Source organism: Chroicocephalus ridibundus, chromosome 8 (genome assembly GCF_963924245.1).
Source record: "Chroicocephalus ridibundus chromosome 8, bChrRid1.1, whole genome shotgun sequence".
NCBI classification, from domain to species: domain Eukaryota; kingdom Metazoa; phylum Chordata; class Aves; order Charadriiformes; family Laridae; genus Chroicocephalus; species Chroicocephalus ridibundus.
In genome coordinates, this window is record NC_086291.1 from 51,153,920 (window position 1) to 51,177,145 (window position 23,226).

Here is a 23,226-nt window from a genome sequence, read left to right on the forward strand (position 1 = left end):
GTGGTGGGCACCGCCGCAGGCAGGGAAGCTCCGGCCGCATCCCCCTCCTCCTTGCCAGCTGCTTCTCCTTCCTTGTGGGGTTTACAACCTTAAAAATCTCGCAGCCTGAAGGCTGCAAATGATTCCTTGGGGTTTTCACTCACTTTTCCAGCTGCTCCAACCCAAGGTATGACCGTTGATGTACAAATTATACAGAACTCATGCACGGCCGCAGCTTTCCCTCTGCACCCCCTAAACACCGGCAGCCCCGGGGCTGCTCCCCCGTTTCCCTGCCAGGGAGAGCTGCAGTGTTTCGAAATTAGGAGTTTTTCTTCCGCCTCTGCTATTTGGTTCGGGATGATCCCAGCCGCTGGTGTTGGCCAGAGCGAGCGGCGGGCAGGGCCGGGCAGGGGAAGGGCCGGGGCAGTGGCATGTGCCCCAGCCACCCCGGGCACCCTTGGTCATCTGTGTCAAGAGTTACTAAATCCAGGAGGGCTTTCGGGTAGATAATCCCAGAGGTTTCGGCTGGGGGGGTTTCAGCAGGGCGAGGATGAGCACCGGTGTTCACACAACAGGTTGGCCGGGTCAGAGCCCTGGGGCTGGTCCCGCTGTGCCGGTCCGGGCTCATTCCTGGAAACCCCCGGCACCGGCACCGCACCGGCCACGATGCAGAATGTGCCATCCCGAGCGGAGCGGATTGAGAGACCAGAGGGTGAACTGCAGCGTGTACAGGTAATGGTTTACTACGGTCATGTGCAACAAGAAGTAAGGGTTATTGCAAGCCGTACAGCACGTCACGAGACACACACCCCCACTCCACCATCACACCCCCCCGGTCCGAACGCAGGAGTGGATTCACACACGACGCAGCAAATGGCCCCGCGGCAGCGATGGCAGAGAGGAGGGAGCAGGACCGGACACAGCGCGGGCGAGGAGCCAGGGAAGGGTGCCTGGAAAACACCTCTCTGCCGGGTAAGGAAAATGCATATTTATCTCTGGTTGCTGCAGGGTCGGGTAAAAGCGCAATACACGCAGGCTGACGGGAGGTGCAGGGGCTCCTCGACGCAGACGGTGGGTGAGTGCTGGGCACCAGCCCCCCAGCTGTGATGGTTCCTCACCATCCCCTTGTGCGTTAGCACCGGCATGTCCCCACGTACCACCCCCAGTGACCGCCGGCCCCGTGGCCTCGTCCCGGACGTGCGGCTGCAGGACACGTGTCCCCATCACGCAGCAGGGACTGTTCCCGCAGCGGGGGCCGTGGGAAGGGAAGGCTGCGCCCCGTCTCTGATGCTGCAAGTCTCACCCATAACTTTTCAGGATCTCCTGTGCACGTCACCCACGTTCATTCTTTGGCAAACAAGTTCATGGCATTAATTTACAGCTTCAGGACCCGCCTGTGGCTGCCTCTCCCCTCCCCGGCCACTCCTGGGACGTGGGACAAGCAGGGACAGGGCCTGGGAGGAAGGAGACAGATCTTCTGCTCATTCAAACCCCCCTGAGCTCTCTGCCACCAGCTCATGAGCCTGCGGTCCCTGCTTAGTGCCAAGGGTTGGTGCCTGCAGAGCCTTGAGCACGTCCCCACCCTGCAGTGGATGGCAGGACTTTGTGCCAAGCCACGAAAGCAAGGTGACAGCCACCTTGTCCCCAGCCACGCGCCGCAGCACAGTGAGCTTGGACCCACCAGCCCCCAGGGACGCAAGGGACGGGTGATGCAGTACCCCTCGCGGTTGCGGTGACCCGCGCGGTGCGTTCACCCAGCAGGAGAGGGCTGTGCCATTCTAGTTCCCCTCACAGTAGGAACATGAGTTACTTAAACCACTGTCAGGTGCATTTTAAATGGGGCAGGGCTTGTGGGGTGACGAGAGCGATAGCTCTGGGCATGGGCTGATGTGGCAGCTCGGTGCGGAAGACCCCAGGGATCGGTGTCTGTATGCGAGGGGCTCCAGCCACCTCTGTCCCTCCCCAGCCCACGCCACTGCCCCGCTCTCTTCATTTTCTAAGTGTTATCTACGGGCTGCAGAGGACAAGCCGGGTGGGAAGGAGAGAGCGAGGCATCACGTCGCCAGCTGGCAAAGCAAGGGCATTTCCAGAGAAACTCCTCTCAGCATCTTGCAAAGCTGAGTGCCAGCGCGGGAGACGAGCCCCTTCCCACTCTTCGCACCAGTCCTCAGCCTTTCTTTCAGCTTCAGCCATCTCCTCGGCTGCTCTCGCTGATCCAGAGCTCTCCCAAACTGCCCACCCGAAGGACCTGCCCGTGGCACCCTCCGGTGCGGACACCCTCGCTGAAACCTGCCAGCGAGGAGCCACGCGACGGGACAAAAACTGATTCCTCCTTGTCCTCCACAAGCAGAAAGGGGCTTGTGTCTTCTGACCTGTCTCAGCAGGGGTTACATCCACATCCAGGATAAAAGTGGGCGCTAAGAAAAGGCAATGCTAGTAGAAGGAATAATAAGATCTATTTAAAAAGCTTTGACCTGATGGCTATTCTGACCACAGAAGTACTAAAAATACACGCGTTTCCGAGACCACCCGTATTTCAGAACCGCTAAAAGACTGGATTCTTCTTATAGAAATTTTTAAAAAAGTTTAAAATCCATTCGTATCAACTCAGTCACCTTCAACAAACCTTTAAACACAACCACACGTGAGCTGAGGTGGGGGAAGAAAGCGCGAGGGCAGGGACGGGCAGGCAGCACGTCCTCCACAGCAGGCAGGGACCTTTCCTGCGCCCATCGCACAGCCCAGCTCCATGGGCAAAACAGCCGGGGCCACCCCGGGACTAGGGGGGCTGTCAGTGCCCCCCAGGCTGCACTTCAGCCTCCTCATCTCCCACCTCCCACAGCAGCTACACCCGGCGTGTTTTCTCCCTTTGCTGGGCTGTGTTTTAGCATTCTAGTGCTGCGGGTTTGCAGATACGTCCATCGTGCTCATGGCAAAGGCAGCACTGGTGCCGCCCCGGCTGTGCCTGAGCCCTGGGACAGGGACGTAAAGCTTTGGGGTCGCTCTAGGCTGGTACGTGACACACTGACTCTGATGCTGAGGCCCAGAATTAGGAAAGGGGCATCCAGTGGCCAGATGGATGATGTGTACGTTAAAAAATAAACCCATCCTACTCCCTAATCAGTGCTAAAATCTGTCTAATCCTAGCCCCAGAAGTGAGGGAAGCCACGGCATACAGAAAGTGCAGATGTGGAGTCAGCGCTGGGCTCCGGCGGGGACCCACTGGGACGAAAATGGAGCATTGGGCTGGAAATGCAGAGACGTGCTTTGTGCTCACTCCAAAGCCCATTCGGCCAACCACTGCTCACACCGGGCTCGCTGCTCCTCCGTCTCCGGGCTCTTGGCTTCGTGCTGTGTCTCCTCTCCTCCGCCACCGAGCACAGCTTCCTGGCTCTCCTCCTCTTCCCCCTTCTGCATCATCTTGTCCTTCAGCTCTTGGATGGTCTCATCCAGCCGGTGAGTGACGTGGTGGGGCACCCAGTTGCTGTCCATTGCGGTGACAAAGGGGTCGGGCGCACAGACCTCGATGAGCTCCTTGCTGGTGGGGATGCGCAGGTAGTAGGCGTGGAGCATCATCCTGTAGGGACTGCTGTCTTTCTTGTGGCTGTAGGTGAAGTCCCCCACGATGGGGTGGCCGATGGCGCTGCAGTGAACCCGGAGCTGATGAGTCCGCCCTAGGGGGAGAGCGGGAGCGGAGGAATCAGGGACACAGCTTATCCCTTGAAAGCATAGTGGTGCGACGTGACAATGCACCAAAGGGCATTTGTCCCCCCAGTCTGAGAACCTGAGTCCTCCGTGAGCTGAGTGTGGCTCTCAGCTCTGCTCAGCTCTTCCTAGGCTTTGTTTTTCACTACATCACCATGCTGCAACCAAGGCCCAGGGCTGCACAAGTGCAGGTCCCGCTGCGGCACCTCTGCTCCTCTGTCTGTCCAGCCTCCGCAGCCCCCCTGCCCGTGTGCCCCCGAGCTCCCACCTGTCAGCGGCTGCAGCAGCACTTTCGTTACGGGGTCTCCGCTGTAGGACCCGTGTTCGAGCACGATCAGCTCCGACTGGCAAGGTTTGGGATTTTCACAGCCTGCAATGAGATCCGGAGGGGGGTCAGCTCCCCCCAGCATGGCCCGGCTGGTCCGGGCAGCACAGGCAGGGCACGGGAGCCGCTCACCCTCCGTCCCGTCAATGCACATCATGTGGGTCATGCCCTCAGTGGTGTTCTTCCCTATGGCGTAGCGGATCGTCATTCGGCTCTGGCTGACGTGGCCCCTGACCTGCAGGGCACAAAACCGGTTTGCAAACCGAGCCCTGGCACTCGCTCCTCACCACCACCGGGACAGCAAGAAGCAGAGGCCAAGCTGCAATTTAGCAAAACCTGAAGATACGTCCAGAAGCAGGACCTGGTGGGGTGGGCTTACCAGGGCGAGATAAGCTTTGGTCACCAGCCGGTCTTTAAAACACTTGTAGGCGCTTCCCGCCGCTGCTTTGTTGAGTGCGACGCACAGGGCCCCGCTGGTGGAGAAGTCAAGCTGGTGGCAGAACCTGGGGAGGAGATGGGAGATGGAGGAGCACCCCCGGCCGAGGCCAGCTCAGAGGCAGGGCAGAGCTCGGTTCGGTCCCCGGCCGCTCACCTGAAGCCGTAGTAGGTGTCGGGGTCGGCCAGCTCGGGGAAACGGTGCTTGAGCTGGCTCTGCAGGGTGAGCGTCTCGTACCACATCCTGCTGTCGATGCGGATGTCCCAGTGCTTGTTGACCACGATGAAGTCGGAGCTCTGGTACAGGATGGACAGGTTGTCGATGGTGCCCGGCTCCATGGCCAGCGCTCTGCGGGGAGCGTGAGGGGGGATCGGGGTGAGCGGGGTGGGAAGAGTCCCCAGCTGCAGCCTGGGCACCCCCAGGGACGGGCGCAGCACCCCGGGGAGCGAAGGGACCCAGCGAGAGCGGGCAGGGAGCGGGGCCCGGGGCTGGGGTACCCCCACCTGCACTGGAGTCGGACCAGTGTCACCGCACGGGTCCCTGGGCCACACCGATATCGGTGTCACACTGTGCAGTCCCGCAGCGGTACCGGTGCGCTACAGTCACAGCCGTGCCAGTGTCACACCGTACGGGTCCTGAAGCCCGCCCGTTGTCCCGGTGTCACCCGTGGAGGCCCCATCCCCGTCCCGATGTCACGCGTGGAGGCCCGGCAGCCGCACGGTGATGAGCCGATCCAGCCCGCCGGCGGGGCTCGGCCTCCCCTGCTCCCACTTGCCCCCCAGCCCCGGTCCCGCCGCCCTTCCCGCTGCCAACCAGGGCCGGGTCGCGATCGCGGTGGCTCCGGCCGGGACCGCACGCCGTGGCGCCCCGTAGGAGACACGCACGGCGGAGGGGGCACGTACGGAGAAGGGGACGGCACCGACCCAACCCCGACCCCCGTCCCGTCTCCCCCGGTCCTGGGCCGACCTGCAGCGCCGTCCCCGGGCCGGGCCGGGCCGGGCGGGGCGGGCGAATGGCTACAACGTACCAACCGGCGGCACCGGGCCCGCGCCGCGCGTCGCGTCCAATCAGCGCCGCCGCCGCCGCGTCCAGCTGCGCGTCGCGTCCAATCAGGGCCGTCGCCGCCGCCGTCCGGCGTCCCGCGTCCAATCAGCGGCGGCGCGGCGGCCGGAAGCGCGGCGCGGGCGGGAGCGGTGCGGGTCATGGCGGACCCCGAGGAGGATCCCGAGGATGGCTTCTACGAGCGGTTCGCGGCCGAGCTGGAGGTGCTGGCCGAGCTGGGAGGTGGGAGCTGCTGGGGCGCCGTGTCCGGGAGCGGGGGGCGGCGGTGGAGCGAGGGGGCGGGACCGGGCTTTGCGCTGGGCAGCGTCCCACCCGTGGGTCCCCTCCGGTGACCGGCGCCGTCGTCCAACGCCTCTTGCAGATGACCCATTCTCACCCGCTGGCCCCAAAATCTCCCAGTTCCGGAGGAGCAGGCAGCCGCCGGAGGAGCCCGACCCCACCGGGGACCCCCCCGGGGACACCAACCCCAGGAAGAGGGACCGGGGCTCTGTCCCACTCACGTCCCCGTCACTGCCCGCAGCCCACAGTAGGTTTGGCCCAGGCCGAGTCTGCAGCCCCGGTGGGTCCCCGGGTGCTGCTGACGCCTCTTCCACCCCGGGCGGTGCGGGGTGCTGCTGGAGGAGCAGCCAGGTACTGATCAGCGATGGTTCTCCCCTTCATCCTCCTGCCATGGTGTCTCACGCAGCCCCGAAGCCGAAGCGACAGCGCCTGGAAGCTGTTAAGAAGCTCAACTTTGGTGCAGATGATGAGTTGGCTCCTGATGGCCTCTGGGATGCTGGCCCAGAGGCACCTTCTGCTCCGCAGACTGCCAGGTTGGCCATCTTGAACCCCACTTCTAGCAGGGGTGAGGGAGAGAGCCCTTGAACCCCACTGAAGGTTGGGTTTCAGGGGCTCTTTCCCTCGCCCCTGCTAAAGGAACCTGGTGTTCTTCAGCTTGGACCACCTGGAGACGAGCGGCATGGTGCCTCTGCAGACCACGCCGCCCTCTGAGAAGAAGCGGGTCCTCAAGCGGCCACCCATCCTGGAGGACTATATCAATGTGACATCCACCGAGGGCACCAGGGTCTTCATGGTCGTGAGGGATGATCCCTCCAGGACAGGGGTGGAGGTAAGGAGGGATCTGAAGTCTTCTTGCTTCTCTGTTGACTTCCATCTAGTTCAGGAGAGAACCTTTGAAGAAGCATGAAATGTTTGTGCTGAGCATCGGTACAAACTTGGTGTGTGTCCTCTGCTCCTCACAGCTCCCAGATTCCCTGGGCTGGAATGCACGCAGGCCACTCCACTTGCTGGGGGTGCCTTTCTCCTACCTGAAGGAACAAGTAGATGAAGAGGTATCACGTCTTGTACCGACCTTCATGTCTTCCCCTGTCACCCCTGGATAGCCACAACGTTGGCTCCCGAATCCCTGTTCCCCCCCAGCTCGGGTTAGTGGGGTGTCTCTGACCCCCCTCTTGCCCTCTTTGTGCTCAAGCGTCGGAGACGTGTTCTGGAGGCGTCACAGCAGCTGACGGAGATAATAAACAGGTGAGATGAGTTGAAATCCCGTCCTATGCCTGCCGCGTTGTCGGATGCGGCTCCCAGGATGCTTTGGTGGGGTCCGGGTTTTGGGACTTGTGAGCAGAGGAGCCTCTTATGCCCTCAGCATCCCCAGCTTGGCAAGTCCGGATGTAATTCCCAGCCCTGCCCTGAATCCCTGGGTGGTTTAGGGCAAGTTAGTTCTTTCTTGCAGTTGCCTCGAGAGTGACACCGGCACCGAGAGCCCGGAGCCCAGCGGGGAAGCGGAGCCGGCAGACGAGGAGGATTCTGCGTCGCATTGCCTCTGGGTGGACAAGTTCACTCCCCGGCGCTACATGGAGCTGCTCAGTGATGATGTGAGGTGCTAGGATAAGTGGGGGCTTGGGGTTCAGGTGGGTTTGCCGCTTCCATAACTCTTCCTTAATGCTGTGGGATCAAGGTTTTATGGTGCTGTCTTTGATTATGGGGCTTTCGGAAGCACCGGCTGGTGGGCTGTGTCCGTGCCAGCCCTGCCCAGGGGCAGTCCTGCTGCTGAGGGCTCAGGGTGGGGGTTTCTCAGCTGTAGGCTGTGGACCTTCCAACAAGAAAGACTGTGAAAGATGACCAAAATAAGACAAAAACTATCAGGTGAACTTTAGCCAGGAATTGTTGCCTATTTTGGAATATTGGAAGTTTTGTAGGGAATTGGAAATTATGGAAGAGGCTGAGAAGCGCTGCGTTGAGCCGAGACAGATGAGGGACAGCAGGGATGGGGCCAATGTGACTTGTCCTCGGTTGTGCTGCGGGATGGATGGTGGCTGAGTTAGGAAGGGAAGCAGCATTCCCATGCTGTCGCGGGGAGATGCCAGGTGGAAACCTGGGCAGCCTCTTCCATGGCGGGGGCTGATGTGCTGCACGCTCGAGGTCTGTCTGGGCAGACAGCGCTCTGCGTTGCCTCCCCGGGCTCGGTTCCTTCCTCTGCTGCCACGGTGGTTTTTAAGCCATGAAGGAGAGGGCTACCTCTCTCCTTGGCCGGATCCTTCCAAGGTTTGATGGGGTTTCCTTGCTTTCTTGCCCCACATGCAGTACACAAACCGCTGCCTTCTGAAGTGGCTGAAGCTCTGGGACACTGTGGTGTTTGGGAAGGAGAAGGTTGTGAAGAAGGCCAAGCCCAGCGCCGAGGCTCATCCTCCATTCAACCAGCCCAAGGAACAGCAGAATAAGTGGAAAACAAAGATGCAGCTCACAGAGGAGATTCTGGAGGCTGAGCTGGACCAGCACAAGAGACCCAAATACAAGGTGAGCAGGACAGGAGGCCACTGTGGTGGGTCTTCTCTCCAATCCCCCTCATCCCACCACCACAGTGAGGAGCAGGCTTTTCCAGTACAGATCCAGGAAAAATTGGATTCCTTGATTCTCTTTAGAGAATGTGGGGTTTTATCATTTCTCCTTCTGTTTTGGCTTGGGTAATGTGATAATAAGGGGAGAGGAACAGACCTTCTGCAGCCAAATTAAACGGGCTGGTTGAGGAAAGTCGCACCCTTTTTAGCAGAGGTTGGTCTTGACTTTTTTTTGTTAGGGGCAGACGTGACATGCCGTTGAGCAAGAATTTCTGCATCCAGCAAAGAGCGATGATGCTCAAATGGTAAAGAGAGCAGAGATAACGTAACAAGGCCAACTAACCAGCTTCAACCTGTCCAGTGAGAAGATATAAAAAAGGAGAAACAAAACCTAACAGCATTGCTTCTCAGGAGTGTAATTCTGGGAGGGATTTTGTTCAGCCTTTTCTATCTGTTGCCCTGCAAGCTTAAACGTATGCATGAGAGATGCTGCCAGGATGACTTTGTCACTTCTGAGAGTTTCTATTCCTTTCTCCAGTGACTTTCCCTTCTTCCCATGTGCCTACAAACCAGTGCAGCAGCTCCCAAGACCGCTTGGCAGGACGCAGAGCCTCATCCCCTTGCGTGGCGGCCTTAGTCGGTGCTGGAGGAAGCCCTGCCTCGCTGCCTGCCGGGCTGACGTTACCTCTCTGCCGCAGGTAGCCCTGCTCTGTGGCCCACCCGGCTTGGGAAAGACCACGCTGGCCCACGTGATCGCCAGGCACGCGGGGTACAACGCCGTCGAGATGAACGCCAGGTGAGTCTGCGCCGGCTGCCCAGCCCTGCCCTGCCCCAGAAGCAGCCAGAGGTGGTGGCGTGCGGAGGTGGTGGCGTGCCAGAGGAGATGCTGTGCCACAGCAGCCTGGCACCGACTCGTCTTGCAGTGATGACCGCAGCCCCGAGGTTTTCAAAACCCGCATCGAAGCTGCCACTCAGATGAAGTCCGTGCTGGGTGCCAACGAGAAGCCCAACTGCCTGATCATCGATGAGATAGACGGCGCGCCCGCAGTAAGCCCAGCCTGGATCTGGCCACCTTTTGCATTAACTGCTTAATTATTGCCCTCTTGGCAGCGCATCCATTTCAGGAGCTGTTTCTTGCCTCTGAACAGCAAGAATTTATCCCTTCAGTGCTTGATTTTTATTTTTTTTTTTTTCCCAAGGCATCTATCAACGTGCTGCTAAACATCATCCACCGTAAGGATGCGGAGGGCGAGGCAGCGGCCGGCATGGGCCGGAGGAGGCGGCGTGAGGGCGGACTGCTGCTCAGGCCCATCATCTGCATCTGCAATGACCAGTTAGTATCACCTGCGTGTCTGGGGAGGGATGGAGAGCCGAGACCCCTGTCCCAAGCGAGGAGGCGACTGCTGTCACCTCCAGTCAAAGATTTGCCATCAGACCCATGGCTTAGAAGTGAATTATGAAAAGTAAAACTGCAACATGCTCAGCTTTCCTGAACCCCCCCCTGGTTTTGTACCTGCTGGGGTGATTGTGGCTAGGTGTGAGAGTACATTTGCGTTTGTGCGTGCCCAGGCCTGCAGTGGTGTACAGGTGGCTGCTGAATAACCCGTCTCTCTTTGAGCGGAGCATTAATGGCTGGATTTCTTCCTCTGCTAGGGTTGCTCAGAGACCCCTGTGCTTCCCTTTGCCAGGTACGTCCCTGCCCTCCGGCCGCTGCGGCAGCAATCGTTCCTGCTGAACTTCCCTCAGACGGCGCCGTCCCGACTGGCCCAGCGGCTCTGCGAGGTGCGGCGGGGCCGAGGGCTCCTCTCATCCCCCCCCCGCCAGCCGACGGGCCCTCCCTGCTGACCCCCCTCTCCTGCAGATCGCCCTGCGGCAGGGCATGCGGGCGGACACGGGCGCGCTGCTGGCGCTGTGCGAGAAGACGGAGAACGACATCCGCTCCTGCATAAACACCCTGCAGGTACTGGTGTCACTGCGGGGGTCTCTGGGGGACAGGGGCTTGCTGCGCCTCTTGACTTGAGCTGGGCTCGGGTGGGGATGGAGGGAAAAAAACTGTCCCAGGCAGATCCCTAAAATGTCCAGCCTGTTCCATGTGTCATTTTTAATGGACAACACAAGGGAGAGCGAGGTGCCTCTGTCTCTGGCTTTCCAGCTGGCTGTCGCGGGCATCCCCTCCCTCCCCGCGGTGCCCGTCCCCCCCAGCCCCTCGCTTGTGTTGCAGTTCTTGCATGGCCGAGGCCAGAAGGAGCTGAGCGTGCAGATGGTGCAGACGATGAAGATTGGCTTGAAGGACCAAAACAAGGGGCTTTTCTCCATCTGGCAAGAGATTTTCCAGCTCCCAAAGGTCCAAAGGTAAAAGGGGGGGATTTGTTAGGTTCTGCCTGCTTGGGACCCGCTTGTGGCACCCCCTGCCCTGCCTGCAAGACCATGTGTTCAGAGAAGGGCAGCAAAACTGGTGAGAGGTCTGGAGCACAAGTCTTACGAGGAGCGGCTGAGGGAGCTGGAGTTGTTCAGCCTGGAGAAAAGGAGGCTGAGGGGAGACCTTCTCGCTCTCTACAACTGCCTGGAAGAGGGTTGTAGAGAGGTGGGGGTTGGTCTCTTCTCCCAAGTAACAAGCGATAGGACAATGGCCTCGAGTTGCACCAGCAGATGTTTAGATTGGGTATTAGGAAAAAAAATTTCACCGAGAGGGTTGTCAAGCATTGGAACAGGCTGCCCAGGGAAGCAGTTGAGTTGCCATCCCTGGAGGTATTTAAATGACATGTAGCTGTAGTGCTGAGGGACATGGTTTAGTGTCGAGTTGGCAGTGTTAGGTTAACGGTCAGACTTGATGATCTTAGAGGTCTCTTCCAACCAAAACAATCCTATGATTCTGTGACCTGCAGTGGAAAAACCTGAAAGGTCCTGGAGAGCTGGTCTGCCCTGCAGCAGACCTGGCTTCTTCAGCAGATTTGTGTGTCCAGATGCTCTTTGGCCGCTCTCTTTAGTGCCCAATAAGTTGGCATCAGTATTGCCTTCAGTCCAGTTTGCAAGGGTCCAAGTACTCCTTGGTGGTCTGTTCAGCACCAGGGCACCCTGAGCTCTTCCCTTTGCATTCCCCCCAGGCACAGGATAGGAATGGACCCCGCTTTGCCAGCCCAGCTCCTGGCGGGCGATGAGGACCTGTCACACCTCAGGGGGACAGCTGGCTTCAACGCGTCCTCCCACCGCTTCCACCACATCCTGCACCTTGCCGTCTCCTCGGGGGAACAGGAGAAGCTTGCCCAGGTAGAGCAGCTCGGTGGGGGTAGAGCCGGGCTCCTTCCTCTGCCGTGCTCTCTGGAGGAAGGGGGGCTTCTGATCTGGGGGGTCGTGGCTGAAGGGGGGTGTCTTGGGAAATCCGTCCCTGCAGTAGGATTGTGCTCGTTTTGGATGGAGCGTTGGGGTGTTGTGCTGGAGCTGGGCTCAGTGGGATGCTGAGAATCCCAGTCATGTGCTCTGACGGGACCGTCTCCCCGGCCTCGAGCCATCTCTAATCCTGCATCCAATTCCAGGGTCTGTACGAAAATTTCCTGAACATGAAGCTGCGGGACTCCAGTTTCAGCTCGGTGTGCTTGGCCCTGGAGTGGCTGGGCTTCTCCGACCTGCTGAGCCGGGCTGTCCTGCATGGGCAGAGCTTCCAGCTGATGCGGTACCTGCCCTTCCTGCCCGTGGCTTTCCACTTGCTCTTCGCGGCCACCAGCATCCCCCGGCTCGCTTATCCCAGCAGCCAGCACGAGGCAAGTACCTGGGGAGGGCACCACAGCAGCGTGGCTCCAGCTCTGTCACCCGTGGGGACGTCTGCGGTTGCCGCCGTGGCTGAGCCGTCCCTGCCCTCTCCACTCAGGCCCTGGCCAAGCTGAACCACATGCAGAATGTCGTTGTGTCCATGGTGTCGGGGATAACGCCCAGCGCCCGCAGCCGCGCCGGGCAGCAGTCTCTCATCTTGGAGGTGCTCTGTCTGCTGCTGGACATCATTGCCCCGAAACTCCGACCGGTGAGTGCCCACCGGCCCTCTATCCCGCCTGGGTGACGTGTCCCCTCTGCAAACCCCCTGTGAGGGATGGCACACGTCCCCTGTGCTGCATCGCCCAGGCTGAGCTATCCTGGACCTCTGTCCCAAATTCGGAGTGGGTTTGACGTTGCAGCTGATGCAAAAGCCGGAGGGAAGCTGGGGACAAGGCTCTGAGGTAGCTGACTTTTGGGTGTGTGCGGGGGTGTCCTGCACCTCCTGGACCGCTGCAGCAGGGGGTGGGCTTGGCCTGAGCAGGGGCTTGGGGGGCTGTTGCAGTCCCCTTTCAGCAGCTGGTTCACCTGCACATGGGTTCTGTTGGGTGCATTTACCCTTCGGGCCATTGGAGGGGACTGTGCTCTGTGAAGTTCGTGTGTTCCTAACAGGAAACTAAACTTGGTCTGAACCTCACGGGTATTAACTGTCCTTTCTCATATAGAGACAAACCCTGTGCTTCAGGTTATTTTTATGTTTAGAATTTATTGTGGATTAGTGATGCCCTCCCCTTGCTGGGCTCCGCTCTCCTCCCCAGGTGAACACCCAGCTCTACAGCCTGAAGGAGAAGCAGCAGCTGGCAGACCTCATCAGCACCATGCTGGCCTACAACCTCACCTACCACCAGGAGCGCCTGCCCGAGGGCCAGTACGTCTACAAGCTTGACCCGTAAGTCCCAAGGGTGGGGAGAAGGCGTAGGGGTCCGAAATAACAGCAGAGAGCTCAGGAAGGAGTTTGAGCCTGAAGGCATCGTGGCGTTGAGTAGGTTTCTTGCAGCCAGAGGCTGCAACCCACTCAAGACCAGGCTAGACGGGGCTTGGAGCAACCTGGTCTAGCGGGAGGTGTCCCTGCCCAGGGCAGGGGGGTTGGAACTAGAGGATCTTTAAGGTCCCTTCCAACCCAAACCATTCTGTGATGCTATGACTCTCTGATGGTGGCGGCTGGGTTGGTGCAAGCTGCCTGGTGCCAAGATGGCTTCAGGGAGACCACTTTCTCCCATGGTGGCTCTGCAGGGATTATCTGCTTTTTTACCTTCTGTTTTGTTTTTTTTTTTTTTTAAAGAAGGAGCCCAGGAGCCCAAAGCGGGGGTGGCTTTGCTTTAATGGGATTAAGGGAAAGGAAGCAGCTGCCTTTAGCTGTTACCAGAGCCAAGAGAGGAGGGAGCGAAGCTGCTGGAGCCTTGTGGCAGCAGGGGAGAGCAGGTCCAGCCGGGCACGTTGCACACAGGAGGTCACTGTAGCCGCGGTTAATTTGTATATTAAGAGCCGGCCGTTGCTAGACTTGAGTCTCGCTGTGCTCTAAGTATATACAGAGCCGTAAACGCTCCCGAGGCTTCAGTGAAGTAATACAGACCCGACCACAGCTAGGAGCAACGCTAATGTCTTCCTGGTGCAAAGTTAATTACAAAAATTAGCCGCTGTTAAATCAAGCAGCTGTATCTAATTACAGTGAAGCGCTTTATTATTTATTTTTTTTTTTTTCCCCTTGGAAAGGCCCGCGGGAGCTGCAGGGGCAGTAGGGAGCCATCCTCCCCTGCCCTCCCCACGCCGTGCTGTGCCACTGAAATGTGGCCATGGGGAAAGCATGGGACATTGGGAACAACATGGCGCAAGCAGTTGCTTTGCTCCTCTGTTTTTGCGAACTCTGAGCCTGTTTCCTGGCCATGCTCAGTGATGGCGGGGACCACGGGGGTGTCATGTCCCAGTGCCACCTCTCAGTTGCATCCCAGTATCTCTGTGGCAAACAAAGCTGCTGTCGACAGCAAAACTTGTGCTTTCTCTTTAAAACTTTTTAAATCATACGTTTGACCGTTAATTTCTAAATGACTGCAAAGCCATCTGACAGAGGACTTTGCTGCCTTTACTTTAAGGGGAATAATATTGAATGTGAGTAAAGCGTGACATATTTACAGCTGGCGGAGGAACTGGCCCCGCTGGCTCCTCGGTTCTGGGGCTGCGCCTGGGCTTTCGCTGGACTGGAACAGGCCTGACTCCAGATCTGGTGCACCAACCTCGTTAAGAACGAAACTGCTCTGATTAGCCAAAATTACTGTTCATGGCCGTATCTCAATTAAACGGCTCCCGCAGGCACCTCGAGGCTCACGCGAAGGGCCGTGGTGCTGCTCGTGCCCGAGCTGTGATGTGACTGTGGCTTTTCCAGGGCAATCTGTTGGGCACAGACCCGCCTGCAGTTTCCTCTCCTTGCATTAAAACCAAGATTAAACAGCACATAATCCCTCCTGAGTTCCCATTCAGCTGGGATGCCCTGCAGCAACCTGGCTCCGCACAGCCGGTGCCGCTTGCTGGGCATCTTCTAGTGCTGCCCACGCAGAACTCAGAGAGGGCAGCGATGGGGAAACTGAGGCACCGTGGCCAGGATCATACCGAGAAGCTGGAGGGGATGGGGTTGGGAATCTGGTGGATCTCCCTGTGCCTGAATCAGGCTACAGTTTGCGTAACGCTTTTTTATTTTCAGTGTTGATTTATTTTCAGTATGGGTGTATTTTCTCTTCTCCCCTGCTCGGCGGTGCAGGAACGTGGAAGACGTCTGCCGGTTCCCGGACCTGCCGGCTCGCAGGCAGCTGACCTACCAGGCCAAGCAGCTCATCGCCAGGGAGATCGAGCTGGAGAAGATGAGGAGGACGGAGGCTTTGCTGCAGGCGCGAAACCTGGGCGAGGTAGGGAGGGCTCGCGGTGTCCTGTGGTTTCGGGGAGAGGGGGGGTGGTTCTGTCAATGGGGATAAAGTCTTTAGGGCTGGTGTGGGGACCTGGTGTTCCCAAAGCAGCCGGTGGCTTTTGCTCTGCAAATGGAAATCCAGGATTAACCCCCCTGAGCCGCAGCCGGCTGCCTGCACATCTGCCTTCGGGCAGCACATCTGCGCTGGGGCGACGAGCCTGAAGGGCTCATCTTTTTGCAGGAATTCTGGAAAGAAATGCTCGCTGTGAGTTAAAGCTTTAAACCCTTCAACTCTTTAATGAGGGTTGTGATGAGATGTGCTGGCTGCGATTTGTGCGTGTCCATGGGGGAGCTGACCTGCCCTCTTGCCTGCCCTCTTGCCTGCATGTTCCCTCCCTGCTTCACTTTGATCCTCCCAAAGGTCCCAAAGCCCCCAGGAGGAGCAAAGTTACTCTGCCCACTGACGAAATCTCTGTGGAGCAGTGGGCAGAAAGCAGGAGAAGGTGGAAACGGGCAGAAAAGACTGAGAAATGGTTCAGGTGTAGCTGGTGCCGGCGCTGCCCTGGTGCCACGGGGATAATTGATCCCAGAGCGCTCCTTCTTGCAGCGGAAGGGCTTTCTCGGGGGATGCATGAGGCAAAGAGATGCTGCAAAAACATCTCTGAAGGCTTCTTGTTTACACGGTGCCAACCGTGAAGTCCCAGGGAAAAAGGGACTGTAAACACGATGTGCCCGAAGTGCTGCCAGGGCTAATCCCATGTGCTGCTGCAGGACAGGAAAGGACGGAAAAATACATACCAGGTTGTTTGGATATTGTAATCAAACCTGGCAGCAAATAGAGGGGGCTGCTCAAACCTCCAGGCCCTCACTCAGGGCTCTTCTCCCCGCAGGAGCCTGGGAACGGCCTTGGTGAGGCTGGGGAGCGAGCGGACGTGGGGCCGGCCGTGCCCCCCAACCACCAGCAGCGCCTGGAGCACATCGTCCGGCGGGCGGCGGTGGAGGACAAGGTGAGGGGCCTGCAATTTCTACCTGATTTCCTACCAGCGTGTACCTTGGCTGCTGGAGACTGCCTGTCTCCATTGGTATTTATTTATTTTTAGTACAGTTTCTTTTAATAGGCTAGTTCGGCACCACGCGTCCCGTAAATGCCTCGCTGGGTTTGTAGCATGGGGATGAGTTAGACCTGGGTGGCAATTACGGACGCGCCCCGCAAAGCCTTCAGGGGTGGGGAAGGAAAGAGATGTGGATGTTTGGGCTCAAATAGCCGAATTTTGGCTTAGTGGAAGCTGGGAGGTCGGAGGGAGAGCTGCTCGTGGGGTGGGGAGGCACACACACAGGTTGGGGGGGCTGTGGGGACATCAGTGGGTGAGCCAGGGTGGTTCCACCCCGGGCATCCCAGTAGCAGCCAAGAGGAGCAAGAGGAGGTCCCCTGCCACCACCCCTCTCCACGGGCTCAGCTTTGAGACCTTGACTGTCCATAAAACCCTGCTTTTTTTAGCACGATAAGCCTTAAAGTTTGTCTTTCCCACCCGATTTTGAATGCTGTTTGCATCTTCCCGAGGCCGCTGGCCCTTTCTGCAGGATTTGCATCCGGCTCCCGCTCGGCGGCTCCCTCCTGCGCTGACTGCTTGAAGGGGGCCGGGGCTGTAAATGCAGGCGCTGGCAGAGCCCCACTCACCTCCTGCTTTTTGCTTTTCGCAGCCTGAGACCGACTTCTTCGGGCGGCCGCTTCGGCGACAGCGGGTGGCCACAGCCCCAGGTAGGTGGCAGAGGGAGGGGATGGCAGCGAGCGGCTGTGGCAGGGGGCAGGTGGCGGAGGGACAGGGTGGCTGCAGTGGCCCCAGCCCTGGGTGGGTGGCAAAGGGACAGGGCGACTACAAGTGGCCCCGGCCACAGGTGGGTGACATAGGCATGGGGTGGCTGTGGTGGCCTCAGCCCCGGGTGGGTGACAGAGGGATGGGGTGGCCGCGACTGCTGCCAGGGAGTCCCTACATTTTCAGTGCCTGGAGCCCACATAGGTGCCCAAAGAGGGGCTCTGTCCCTAAGCCCCGCGCGTCGTCGGGGGACATCCACGGGGTGGGGGAGGGATATCGAGCGCACTGCCCCCAGTGCAGCAGGCAGGGGGGGTGTCTGCAGGCTGGTCGGTGGTGGCTTCTGGCAGCGTCCAAAGGGCCAGCAAATACACCGAGCTCGGAGCACAGCACTGCTGTGGGAACCTCCAGTGTTTGCAGGATCCGGGATGTGGGAGCATCAGCTCTCCCCATCCAAACCGCCCCCCCTGGCAGCTCCCCGGCCCCTGTGCAGCCTGGGCGCGGGTTCTAACTTTAAGGTGAAGAATTTCAGCAAGTTTTTGAGATGGATCTGCCCCCCCGCAGCCCCTCAGGTCTCCAAGGAAGAGTCGATCGAGAGCCAGATGGGAAAGGCCGTGGGGAAGAGCGACGTCTGGTTCCGGTTTAACGAAGGGTTTTCCAACGCCGTCAGGAGGAATATCTACATCAAGGACCTGCTCTAGCAGGGCAGAGACGAAGCCCAGGAAATTACGTAGGTGGAACTGAAAGGGATAAGCTGACTTGACTGACTCTCTTACCCGTGGATGGGGTGTGTGCATGATCCTGGTTGGTTTTGGTTATTTTTTTTAATACCCACTTGTTTTGTTAAAAAAAAATAAAATGTATATATATAAAAAAAAAAAATCATGAAGTATTGTTCTGTTTATTTCATTTATAAACCCTTGGTTGTCATATTTTGCCTGGTCTGCTGCAAAACGATAATCCTACAGTATACAAAAGAATATTTAAAATCAGTGAAAATGTTTTATAAAAGTTTTGCTCCTTTACAAGTTGAAAAAGCTGCCAGCTGGACGGCAACGGTGGCGGAGGCGAGTGGAGAGCGGTGACTGGAAACCTTTGCCGCTCATGTCCCTCCCAACACTGCCCACCCCCGTGTATTCCCTGTGTCCCCCCCATATAAAAAAGAAACGCTTCTACCACTAAAAATAATAAGACAAGCTGAGGGTAGGGTTTTTGTTCAGGTAGTCATATTAGGAAGCTAGCTAATAAAAAAGTACATTCAGTGGGGGGGAGTGAGGGGCGGGAGGCCGACGCAGTGGGGGGCAACCCCTCAGAGGATGGCGCATTTGCCTTTCTCCACCCAGGGGTTGTTTTTCATCAGCTCCGGGTTGAGGAAGGGATCTTCTGGAATGCCGTCCTCGATCCATTTCACGAACCTGCGGAGGAAGAGGGGAGCTGGGGCGGGGTGGGCACAGACCCTGCCCGGAGCCGCTTTTGCCTTGTCCCAAAGCGGTTTGCCAAGGTGGGGGACGCAGGACGCAGGGGCTGTGCGGCCGCAAAATGGGGGGAGCCGGGGCAGGGGGGGGGGGCTGCAGTGCCCGGGATAACTCCTGCGCCGGTGGGGAGCGGTGCTGGGGTGCTGGTGGGGGTGCACCCTGCGCTGGTGGCAGTGTGCGTGAGCCCCCGCACACCCCCCCCCGGTTTTCAGACGGGGGGGAGCTAAACACAAGGCCTCTTTAATAAAAGCCTTTTGTCCCCAAAAAGCTGTGGTTGCCTGGGTGCTGTCAGCGTGGGGGCAGCCTTTGTGTTGTGTTCTAAAACTTATTTGCTAAAGTTTTCTGTCGCCCTCCTTCAAACAGGCCAGAGAGTGAGGGTCCATGGGCTGGCTTAACTGGTGGGATGTCCCAAGCCCCTCCACGATGAAGAGCAGAGGCACAAACCGGGAAGGGGGAATACATTTCCGTGACTTTGTTTTTACAGGTTTAAATCTTTTGAGGGTGTCTGCACACTCGCCCAGCTGAGCCCGGAAAGCTGGAGGGTCCTGGGGGATATCTGGGTGCTGGTGGGGGGAGGTGTCTCATGGATGCTGTCATGTCCCAGCCACCACCGGAGCTTGGGCAGCTGGAAAGAAGCTGATATTGGTGGGGGGGGGAATCTGCGGAAAGGAGCATGGGGGCTTTGCAGGCACCGGGGCTGGTGTGGTTTTTGCCGCTGGGGCTTGAACTGTAAAGGCACTAAAAAAAAATCTCTAAACCCGCCTTGTTTCGGGAGCCCCCGGGGTGATTTGGAAGGGGCCGTTGGTGCTGGCTGCGGGGTGGAGAAGAGCTGGGCTCTGCTCCTGGCTGCGCAAAACCATGTCCTGCTGCCGGGCTGGTCTGGGGGTGTGGGGAGGGAGAGGAGGGGATGGGAGGGTGGGCACCCACTCACTCGGGTATTGTATGGGAGGGTGGGCACCCACTCACTCGGGTATTGTCTTGGAGGACATCTCCCGCTTGTAGGCCAGCTGGTACTTCAGGCTTTCCACCTCCTTCTTCCACTGCGGGAGGTCCCACTCGTCCATGGCGGCAGCTGGGGGCTCTGTGGGGCTGAAAATGGGGACCTTGGTGCCATATCCCATGGCTGCATCTTGTCCCAGACCCACCCCTAGTGCTGCACCCCCCCCCCCAAAGAGTGGGGGATCCTCCAGGATGGGGACAGCGTGCCACCATCCTCCGGGGGGGTTTTCCAACCCCATGGCGGAGTAGCCCGTGGCTCCAGGAGCTTTCGGGGTTGTGCTCGTAAAGCAAAGGCTGCACTTACCGGCAGGGTGCGTGGCCAGCCTGGCACGGGGTGGCTGCCTGGCACTACCCTCTTGTAGCCGCGCCGTGCCCGTGGGCACATGCAAAACCCGAGGACCTGGCCAGATTTGACTGCAATTTGGCTGGGGTGGAGAGCAGCAAATAGCGGCCGGAGGCTATCTGGCGGGTGGGGGGAAGTCTGTCCTTCTCTTGCGCTGCTACAGCCCCAAGCAAAGCCAGGAGGGATTTTTTGGGCAGCTGCATGGCTGTGTACACAGCCCTGGAAATGGTTCATGTGGACGGTCACCTCTGATCAGGGGGGCAAGACCAGCCTCACCCCCCCCATGCCCGCCATGGCCCTGGGTGCCGGCTAATGGTAGGGATGTGCGTGCTGGGGAAACTGAGGCACAGCAGCTGACGGAGGACAAGCTGTAGTTGCATGAGACCTTCTGCACCCCATGAATTGGTGGCACACGGGGACCTTTCCCCCTGCCCCAGCCATGACCCCAGCACCTGGCAGCATCGCTTTGCACCCAGGGGGGGTGGCTGAACTCCCAGGGACACCCAGTCCCGCACCCCAGACCAGGCTGCACAGGGGCAGGGAAGGGCCGGGGGTGCTGCACGCCAGGGCACACAATCCGGCCGTGCACAGGCACAGCTCAAATCCAGCCACGCATCGGCACAGCTCTGCAGCTGCATGGGCTTCTCCGCAAGAGCATCCCCAGGAAAAACAGCCAGGCGTGGGAGAAGGGGGAGCACCCAGGGCCCAGCAATCCCCCTCCACCCGCGGTCCGGCCTCCCCGGGGTTCCCGGTCCCCACCGGCGGTTCTCCCGGAGGCAGATGGGGACCAGCATCCCCATCCCCACTCCAGCATCCCAGCGCCGTGACCGAGCCTTCCACCTACCTTGGCTGGAAAAGGTGTTAGCGGGGAGCGGGGGGCTGCGTCCTTCCCCCCCGGCTCGCCCAGCGCCTTGGCCTGGCCCGCGCTGCCTCCTGCGAGCGCTCCCCTTGCTGCCGGCGAGCCCAAATCCTCTGTGTAATCTATTAATGCACGGTCGGTCCAGCTGCCTCCGACACGGCAGGAGCCGGATAATGGAGCATCCTCCCCCCCCCCCGCCCGCCCCCTGCGCTGCTCCCGGGGGATTTGGCTCCGCTGAATGCGAGTGCCCGGGATGGAGATGGAGGCAGCATCCCGGTACCCAGCGGCCGAGCTGCCAAAACGGGGTTACCCCGGCCTCCCCCGTAGCCCTAAGGGACAGAAGGGCCCCAAGGAGAATGGGAGTAAAAGCGTGGTGGGACACGGCGGCACCCCAGGAAAGTCCTGCCTGCATCCCTGCCTGCATCCCTCCAAAAACCAGTCCGTCCCTTCCCCCCGCGGCCGCGCCGCCATGGCTTTCCCCCAGCTGTTCCCGCTGCGCTGCTCCTGGATTTCGTGTTTCCTCCCGCTTCCCTGGTGCTGGGGGAGCCGGGGGCAGGAGCACCTGGGGTGCACCTGGGGAGGGGTTGGTTAAAAAAAGGAAGAAAAAAAAAAAAATAATATGCAAAAAAAGCGAGCAGTTGGAGACCAAGCTTATGGTGGGTGAAAGGGCAGCACAAGGGGAAAAGTGCAACAACATTAAAAAAATAATAATGTGTGACTTACAGGGAGGGGCAAAAGCCCACTAACAGTTGTTACCCGATTAAAGGCAATGTAATTGATGCAAAAGCAAAACCATAAAGTGAAAAAAAAAACAAACCCGAAAACAAACAACCACCCCCGCCCTTCATTAAATAGGCAGTTACAAAAACTTCAGGTAATTATGGTGACGGCAGCTTTGCACTTAAAAAAAAAAAAAAAAAAAAGCAAAGCAAGGTTTCCATAAATAGAAAATTCCCAAAGGCTACGCCAAGATCCTCTCCTTCCCACCCACTCCGTGGGGGCCCAGGGGCCGTGTCCGTACAAGTGTCTGTTCGTCCTCTGTAAAACACACCTGGGCCCGATTCCTCCGAGTACACGAGCACGCAGGAATGTCTAATACACACACGCATTTGGGGAAAAAAAAAAAAAAAAGTGTGCGAGAGTGTGTGTGTATCCACTATACACACATAGATGTTTACACGTACTTACACACACACACATATAGAATCCTAGAAAGGTTTGGGTTGGAAGGGACCTTAAAGATCATCTAGTTCCAAGCCCCTATATGCATATAGATCGCGTATGTACGGAGGTCGGATATATTCAACTTATATAAATGCGTGTATTTATAATTTATATTTATTATATACTATATAGTATACAACATACATAAATACAGTACATATATATATAAAATATATAAATACATAGAGACATATACACATACAATTTATAAAGACCTGGAAATATTATGTAATATATAAACACCTCTACATCCACGGCTCTCTATCTATATATCTCTATATGTAGGCAGACGCCTTTGTAGCATCAAACCACCGGAGCCCTTTGTAGGGAGCAGGAGGCTGATGCCCCGCAGCACGATGTGGGCGAAGGAGGGGCCCCACCCCCCCACCCCCCCCCAGCCTCTGCACCGAGACCACGCCGAGAGCAGGACGGTGACACGTGGGGCGCCGGGTCCCAGCCGCGCTCCCCTCCCAGCCCTCACCCTCCGCGGGTGATCGATAGCGGTAGGAGCCTCCCCGGCAGCCTCACGGAGCCACCGGCCCTTCGTCCTGCTCCGAGAGAGGATGCTGGAGCCTGGGGCTTGGCCAGGGATCGATGGAGCTGTTTGGGGCCAAACCTGCTGCAGCCGCAGCACGAGGTTTTTCCACCCAAAGGAAATAATAAATATATTTTTTTTTTTTATTGTAACACCAATGCTGGGCTTTTCTTCGTTGCGAACAGCCTTTGGGGCGGCTGTGGTGCAGGGCATGCTCCCCGTGCTCCAAACGCCACCGGCGCCTATTAACGAGGTCAGCGATACCAAACGCTGAACCACGGATTATCTGGCTGTTGACATCAATCGTAATCTCCCCGCGCTGCCCCCAAACAATTATGGGGAAGGCTTGGGTTTAACGATAAAATGACACTGGAGACGGGTTATTGGATTTCCGTGGATGTTCCGCAATCTGATGGCAGCGAGGGCTGAGCGGGGCCGGCAGAGCCAGGGAATTTAGGAGCCACCGACACCAGCTCTGAGTCTGGGGGGATTCATCAAGCTCATCCCCCCCCCTGACAGGCAGCGTCTGCCCAGCAGCCGGCTCCTGGGAGGCAGTGGGGAGCCGTCTCTTGGCCTGGCAGGACCAAGGTCCATCCACCCATCCCTCGGGGGGTCCGGGAGGGACGCGGTGGCAGTGGGTGGGTGGGCGGGTGGCAGCCCCCAGCACGGCAGATTGCAGGGCCCGCATTAGCTACCCCCGCGGGCTTTGTAGATTAAAGAATTATGAACTCCTGAAGTTTTGCAATATTAATGCTTGTAGCCATCTGTTAATCTGGCAGCCAGCAACGAGCTGTTTTTTATTTTTTTTTACTTTGCTAAGTCCAGTTATTAAAACTGCGTATTTTTGGATTGGCAGGCAGCTGGCGGGGGCAACACGACTTCTTTGTGCCCCAGGGTGGCCGTGCAGCGACTTGCATCCCAATCCTTATTGCTGCCCCC

At 58.3% G+C, this 23,226-nt stretch overlaps 3 protein-coding genes across 6 annotated transcripts; 1 reads left to right on the forward strand and 2 right to left on the reverse strand.

Moving 5' to 3' along the window:
* Nucleotides 1-730: 730 nt before the first annotated feature.
* RPUSD1 (RNA pseudouridine synthase domain containing 1) lies at nt 731-5,534 on the reverse strand. 3 transcript variants are annotated; one of them, XM_063344931.1, is made up of 6 exons: nt 5,473-5,534; nt 4,602-4,793; nt 4,389-4,512; nt 4,142-4,244; nt 3,953-4,054; nt 731-3,653 (listed from the first exon to the last, which is right to left on the reverse strand). In XM_063344931.1, exons 2-6 carry the CDS (start codon nt 4,781-4,783, stop codon nt 3,253-3,255), a joined length of 912 nt encoding a protein of 303 aa, XP_063201001.1. In that variant the 5' UTR covers nt 4,784-4,793; nt 5,473-5,534; the 3' UTR covers nt 731-3,252. The 3 variants fall into 3 exon arrangements, with proteins under 3 accessions (XP_063201001.1, XP_063201000.1, XP_063200999.1); XM_063344930.1 differs by having other exon boundaries at nt 5,412-5,495; XM_063344929.1 differs by lacking the exon at nt 5,473-5,534 and adding an exon at nt 4,949-5,237.
* A 75-nt stretch (nt 5,535-5,609) lies between these two features.
* CHTF18 (chromosome transmission fidelity factor 18) lies at nt 5,610-17,681 on the forward strand. Of its 2 annotated transcripts, XM_063344991.1 has the most exons (22): nt 5,610-5,729; nt 5,869-6,033; nt 6,193-6,319; nt 6,441-6,615; nt 6,749-6,838; nt 6,979-7,031; nt 7,237-7,378; nt 8,088-8,300; nt 9,040-9,137; nt 9,265-9,388; nt 9,541-9,674; nt 10,030-10,123; nt 10,203-10,301; nt 10,563-10,693; nt 11,446-11,608; nt 11,875-12,099; nt 12,207-12,356; nt 12,904-13,034; nt 14,898-15,042; nt 15,932-16,048; nt 16,743-16,800; nt 17,417-17,681. In XM_063344991.1, the coding sequence occupies exons 1-22, from the start codon at nt 5,648-5,650 to the stop codon at nt 17,551-17,553; spliced, it is 2,853 nt and encodes a 950-aa protein (XP_063201061.1). In that variant the 5' UTR covers nt 5,610-5,647; the 3' UTR covers nt 17,554-17,681. The 2 variants fall into 2 exon arrangements, 1 of the variants encoding a protein (XP_063201061.1); XR_010072353.1 differs by lacking the exon at nt 17,417-17,681 and having other exon boundaries at nt 5,648-5,729; nt 14,858-15,042.
* A 53-nt stretch (nt 17,682-17,734) lies between these two features.
* Nucleotides 17,735-20,994, reverse strand: GNG13 (G protein subunit gamma 13). Its single transcript, XM_063344353.1, has 3 exons — nt 20,514-20,994; nt 19,294-19,416; nt 17,735-18,267 (listed from the first exon to the last, which is right to left on the reverse strand). Exons 2-3 carry the CDS (start codon nt 19,389-19,391, stop codon nt 18,162-18,164), a joined length of 204 nt encoding a protein of 67 aa, XP_063200423.1. The 5' UTR covers nt 19,392-19,416; nt 20,514-20,994; the 3' UTR covers nt 17,735-18,161.
* Between the last annotated feature and the right edge of the window lie 2,232 nt (nt 20,995-23,226).

What these genes read in the sequence shown, in the direction of transcription:
- CHTF18 (XM_063344991.1), top strand. Translation starts at nt 5,648, where the DNA reads ATGGCGGACCCCGAGGAGGATCCCGAGGATGGCTTCTACGAGCGGTTC. An exon ending in TGGAGCTGCTCAGTGATGAT is followed by an intron (nt 7,379 to 8,087) that starts GTGAGGTGCTAG and finishes CCCCACATGCAG; the next exon opens with TACACAAACCGCTGCCTTCT. An exon ending in AGATAGACGGCGCGCCCGCA is followed by an intron (nt 9,389 to 9,540) that starts GTAAGCCCAGCC and finishes TTTTTTCCCAAG; the next exon opens with GCATCTATCAACGTGCTGCT.
- GNG13 (XM_063344353.1), bottom strand. Translation starts at nt 19,391, where the DNA reads ATGGACGAGTGGGACCTCCCGCAGTGGAAGAAGGAGGTGGAAAGCCTG. An exon ending in TCCTCCAAGACAATACCCGA is followed by an intron (nt 18,268 to 19,293) that starts GTGAGTGGGTGC and finishes CTTCCTCCGCAG; the next exon opens with GTTCGTGAAATGGATCGAGG.
- RPUSD1 (XM_063344931.1), bottom strand. Translation starts at nt 4,783, where the DNA reads ATGGAGCCGGGCACCATCGACAACCTGTCCATCCTGTACCAGAGCTCC. An exon ending in CCAAAGCTTATCTCGCCCTG is followed by an intron (nt 4,245 to 4,388) that starts GTAAGCCCACCC and finishes TGTGCCCTGCAG; the next exon opens with GTCAGGGGCCACGTCAGCCA. An exon ending in GTGCATTGACGGGACGGAGG is followed by an intron (nt 4,055 to 4,141) that starts GTGAGCGGCTCC and finishes ATCTCATTGCAG; the next exon opens with GCTGTGAAAATCCCAAACCT.